General features: G+C 36.4%; 1 protein-coding gene across 1 annotated transcript; it reads left to right on the plus strand.

The window, feature by feature from the left end:
* The first annotated feature begins 1,853 nt into the window (after positions 1-1,853).
* s100a1 (S100 calcium binding protein A1) lies at positions 1,854-4,100 on the plus strand. The gene is made up of 3 exons (XM_072393230.1): positions 1,854-1,921; positions 3,401-3,550; positions 3,904-4,100. Exons 2-3 carry the CDS (start codon positions 3,410-3,412, stop codon positions 4,066-4,068), a joined length of 306 nt encoding a protein of 101 aa, XP_072249331.1. The 5' UTR covers positions 1,854-1,921; positions 3,401-3,409; the 3' UTR covers positions 4,069-4,100.
* The last annotated feature ends 1,678 nt before the right edge of the window (positions 4,101-5,778 follow it).

The raw sequence follows: 5,778 nt of genomic DNA on the forward strand, positions 1-5,778 counted from the left end.
CAGCACTGTTGTAATATTTTGTAATCAATAATAAAATGATTAATCATGATTGGTGAAAGTGTACAGAATGTCTGTATTAGGTTAGGAATTGCATCAATCAGTAACCAGATATGGATTCTTCAGATTCTCACAATAAAGAAACATAAAGTGTACTTTTTGCAGGTCATAGGTGCAATTAGTCTCATGGTCAAATAATAAAAAAAATCATTTAACTGTAAGATTAAAATTTCTTTAAACCAAGAACAAAAAACTGTTGCTAGACTGAAACAGATTGGGGTTTTGTTCCATAACTTAGCAAAATATTGAATTTGGAAATATTGCTTTACAGTTAAGGTAATGCTAGAAAGGATATTTGAACTCATTTTGCACTGATACCAGGAACATTAGCCAACTTTATTATATCATAAAGACACGTTTTATATGATCTCACTCACTATGACATCTTTGCAAAACTGTTTCTGAAGATATCGAAAGTACTCTGGTGTGGTTTCGTTGTTTAATATTCAAGCGGTATGTAAAAATCTTGAAAACCTTCACGCAGTATGGGACATGCAGTGATAGTGATGCAAATGATCTCCAAGAATTCCAAATGGCTGACCTGCACCTAATTTGCATTGCCACTTGACTTGAACTTTGGGCTCTACCATAATAATCCTCTTATTTGCAAATTAGGTTAAAGAAAAGCCTTTAACACATCTAACAAGCATTATAAATGAGCTAAGCATTAGCTGAAAAATGTAAGCAACTGATTGAGTCATATGTTGGCATTTTATTTGGCATTATTTTCCAGTTTTTGTTGTTCCAGGTCAAAAATTCACAATTTTAGAATAACACGGAGGTCTACAATTTAGTGATTATCAAAACAGTATTGATTAAATGGACTTTTTAAAAAAAATTATTTTGTTGACAGTTTAATGTTAAAAAGAAATAACCAAAAATTACCTTCAGTCTTTCTTTGATCTTGAAGTTTTCTTTTCATATATAACATGCTGTTTAAGAACTTACAACGATAGGATCTCATACAAAAAGAGTTATGAGATCATTCAAGTTAACATCAATCATAAACAACCTCTCTCAGCGCCTGCTCCGAGCAGCTCCTTAAGCAGTGGATTGATCCACACACAGTGTAGCAAAGAGCGCCGCCGCAGATCATTCATCTGCACACTTTTCAACAAATGAAATCTCTCAGAGTTGTCTGAGACAGAAAGTATAACCGTTTAATAATTCTAAGATTTTATGAACACAAGAAAAAAAATTATCTAGTCCGTTCCAGATCTTAAAACTGGGTTTATACAACCTCAGATTAACTACAACTCCTTGATATTTTCGTCATTTTTATTTCATGTCTTTAATAAATATAACTCTTGTATCTGTGTATTTAGTTGACTTGTTCTTTTGTATAGTTTATCATGTTTATTTCTACATTTGTTATGTTTATTTCATATGTCATGTTATTGGCGTGATTCTCTCGTGGCTAACATGGATCACAGTATCATTTTTCCTCTGACTCGGAGGCAGTGAAGACTGCTGTTCCAACAGCTTTATTTGGTGATGAACCATAAAGTCATGATGAAGACCTGCATGTCTTCCATGGTCCCCTGCTCCATCACACTTGATTCAATTAAATGGGTCAACTCTTCAGGCTCTGCAGGTGGCCGATAAAGATACACTGATTTGAATCAGGTGTGCTGGAGCAGGGAAAGATGGAAAACATCCAGGGATGTGTGTGTTGAGGGCCAGGGTTAGAAAACACTGCCTTACATGGCCACATGGCTCACCTGTGCAGCGTTGATGTAGCTGCTGCCCGGAAGGAGGCGCCTATCAGATCTTATGGCGTGTGTTTGAGTCAGCCTATAAAGCTGATGTGGTGACGTTAGAGCTGAATCCACTTTCTCCAGCACCTGTTAGCGTCAACATCCAGGTAAGCTATTTCTTTTGGTGCTGTCATTCTTCTATGCAACGGCGTCTGGAGTCTGTAACAGTTTTTAAAACTGCTCCTGTTGAGTCGCTGCCACAGTTAATTTACACCAACTTTGGATTTGGCATTCAAAGACTTGCAATTAGCTCCCTGAACGCGGTGAGTGTAAACGATAAACTGCAACCATCTTCAATAATTAGGAGATACTGGAATAATTTAGTAGTGTTATATTTGTGCTCTTTAATAAACTGTTGATATTAACACATTCACTTACTCACGCAGATGGCTGTTCATTATTGATGCAACCGTCGCTCGATAAACAAAAAAAAAAACCGGATGTACAGGATGAAATGCAACTAAACTCTGGAGTTAATACGCTGCGCTGAGGCATCAGGTCGTTCATGTAACGTAACTCAGGGCACAATTTTAAATGTATTTTATGTGCAAGCTGCCCTGCAGGGGGTCTGGCCTTTGTCCTCCACTGGCTCATGCAGGTGGGAGGTTAAGTGCCTCTGCTCCCCTGTATCTGCTTCTCAGGTATCACAGCGTGAAGGACAAGTATAGGTTGGACGTTTTCTAAACGTTTTTTACTTGGGTTATCATTCCTGACCTCTGTAGGCTATCTGCATGGCAAAAAATAGAAGTCAGTTTTAGCACCTTGATTAAATTTCTCCTTGTTTCCTAAAATCTTGTTGCAACTAAATACTGAACAAATTTGTCAAAGGATAACCCTTTCCAAGAAAATAATAATTTTATTTTTTTTCTTCCATGTAAACTGACAAAGTAAGTTAACTTTTGAGATGAAAAGTTGTAAGAACTTGCAGTGGAAAGAAACAACCTCACAATATTTTCTTCTACAAAGCAAGTGTCCAAAATGAGCAGAAAGAAATTTTACAGATAAGTTTAAAGTGAGTGTGAGTAGAAACAACGTATTGAAGCTGTAGTTCAGAGGGAGTTACTTTTCACTATTGCTACCTAATTTACCAAGGTTGGAAATATTTTTAAGTCCCAAAATCTGACTTAAATGTTTGTCATATTGTTACTGTTGCTCTCACGATATTTAGTGACATAAAATCCAAACCTGCACAGTGTTTTGTCCTAGAATCTGTTTTTTTTTTTTTTTTAATTATTTTTTTATTTATTTATATATTTTAACCTAAAGGATGGTCATGTGAAAAGAAATGAGGAAACCTTGACCTGAGACACACTTCTATACCGTCTAGAGAATTCAGTCTGCTTTTATCAGCGCTGCCACTTGGCTATCTCTGGGCCATTTTACTTGGCAAATTTCCTGTGCAAAAATACTATTCATCCAAAACCTTTTCCTCTTAACCACAGCTGTCCATCTATGGGTCTGAAGCAGATAGCTTTTTTTTTTTTCCCTAAACAATAAAGATCCTCCAGGTGGTATTTTTGTCAAATTCTGTCAATTATATTTGTACAATGCAACTATTTATTAGGCCTTCCATGTTGTAATGACAGTACAGCAAAATGAGTGCCAATCTGCAAGGAGCTATGGAGGACCTCATCAAAGTCTTCTACTGCTATTCTGGGAAAGAGGGTGACAAGTACAAGCTTAACAAAAAAGAGCTGAAGAACATGTTGCAGGAGGAGCTCTCAGATTTCCTCACAGTGAGTAAAGGATTGGCTCTTTTTCTTGCATTAAGAATGAGGTTCCACATGTAGCGCAGTACTTGTGCGGCACTATGCAACAAAGGCAACAGCAGCTTCTGTGTGGCCACAAGTGGTGATGACAGGATTCTGGTGCATTAAATTCTTAGCTCTTACAAGGTCTTTCTGCACCTCGTTTATTTGAATTTGTTATTGTACTTTAAGAGCTCTGTCGGACCGGAAAAGCATGAAATGGTGATGTAACAAAACTGTATTCAGTATAGTTGTTTTTTTGTTTTTGTTTTTTTGCACCCTATTATACAAATGCTTGTGAAATAAATTACTTTTTATTTATCACAATACTTTTCTTTTAGGGCAACAATGATTCTAGCGTGGTCGAGAAGATTTTGTCTGACTTGGATGAAAACAAGGATGGTGAAGTCGACTTCCAGGAATTTGTTGTTCTGGTTGCTGCCCTGACGGTTGCCTGCAATGAATTCTTTGTGGATTGTGTTAAGAATAGCAAGAAATCGGAGTAGAGATTCTAAGAAATTATCTTAAGGATGTAAAAGTGAGTCATTTCATTGTAATGTTGCAAAATATGTATTCGTGCAGCTCTTTAATTTATCCTTTTAAAGGTCTTCCATCTTAATAAAGATGTAATAAATGTATGCATGAACTGTTTCTGTGCGTCGTTTGTTTTTTGGGGGAAAAAAGTTAAGCTGCCTCATAACAGCTTCATCTTGCAGCACACTTTAGGTGAACCTGAGCAAGCTTCAGGCAACCACAATGCAGAACTGAGGTTCTCACTAACATATTTTCAAGATTTCTGCCAAGGTGAGAGGGGGAATTTATGTTCAATATTAATGAGAATAAGTCATTCCTCTGTTAGAACGATCGCCTGCAACACCACCTCCACTGCATCAGGTGTTTGATAAAGATCAAGGCGACGAGGTGCATACCAGAGATGGGATGCTGTAGCAAAATGATTGTTGCTTTATATACTATTCAGTTTTATCTAAACTTTACATAATGGTTCTGACATTGCATTGTATGAGGGTGTGGTATTAAAGATTTGCTATGTCATAAGAAAATCTCTTCTGTGGAGCAAAACCATGAGCAATATCACACATTGTAGGTTTTTAGTCATTTTAAATTGCTCTAAGAGTTACAATGTCCAGAATTAAAGTGTGTGTGTAGATATTTAGAATTAGTATTGTTCTCTTTTTATCCATTAGGCACTTTACAGGGTACTCAAAGATGCTTACATAAATTGTATTATTAAATGGAGGCTTAATTTCAAGAATGTTTTATTTACAAGTGGGAAAAACTATTAATGCAGCAGATGAGAGAATTATTCAAGGAATACAAATAGACCTTTTAAATAAGCCGTATCTGAAATACAGTATATTTTAGATTCTGTTGCATCCTCAATGACAGTGAGTAACCAGCAGATGGAGACAGAGACTTGAATATGACCAAGCTGAGAAGGTCCTGAAAACCAGCAATACTCCATGCTGTTCATCCTTACTCCATGCTTTTTTTGGGGGTCAGACTATATATTGAGTTTTAAAACTTAGACATTAAGCTAATAGTGAAGTGTCATTATCAGAGCTGCTGCTTCAAAACTGGCTTCAGCAAAAATGGGGTCTCAATTTGGAGAGTGATGATGACACATGTATTTTATCTCAACATATACACATTTCTGTTCATCTATGAACTTCATGAATTATCCTTTTTCATGAACAAAGCTGGGAAAAAAATCAAGCAAGCTTGATAACGCATATGTAATCTAGATTATTCAATCAATTCAATGCAGCCTAATCCAACACCATCATACTATATAATAGTAGTTTTAAAAAATGCTTGATTTCAGAAAGGCACCTCAATCAGATAGACAAATTTTTGACCATTTGGACACTGAGATGTCAGGACAGAGACGTAAGCAAAAAACACTTGATATAGATCCACTGGAAAAAAGAAACACAAAGTTAATGACAGTATAAATATTTTATGTGGAGAGGAGAGGTGCATCATGGGAGGTCTTATAGCAGCATAATTAAAGCTTTGGTTCAGGGTCACCCAAGTCAGTTCCGTATAAGCTTTATCAAAAAGAATTGTTTTAAACCTAATCCTAAAGGAAGAGAGGGTGTTGGGAACTGGTCCAGCAGAAATGGGCCAAATATAGCAAAATTATTCAACCCACTTTGCATCCATTGCTTCATATGAGAGGAGAAGGATTTTGCATT

The sequence above is a fragment of the Leuresthes tenuis genome, unplaced genomic scaffold (assembly GCF_036924035.1).
Source record: "Leuresthes tenuis unplaced genomic scaffold, fLeuTen1.0.hap1 SCAF_10, whole genome shotgun sequence".
Classification (NCBI taxonomy): domain Eukaryota; kingdom Metazoa; phylum Chordata; class Actinopteri; order Atheriniformes; family Atherinopsidae; genus Leuresthes; species Leuresthes tenuis.

What these genes read in the sequence shown, in the direction of transcription:
- s100a1 (XM_072393230.1), top strand. Translation starts at nt 3,410, where the DNA reads ATGAGTGCCAATCTGCAAGGAGCTATGGAGGACCTCATCAAAGTCTTC. An exon ending in AGCTCTCAGATTTCCTCACA is followed by an intron (nt 3,551 to 3,903) that starts GTGAGTAAAGGA and finishes CTTTTCTTTTAG; the next exon opens with GGCAACAATGATTCTAGCGT.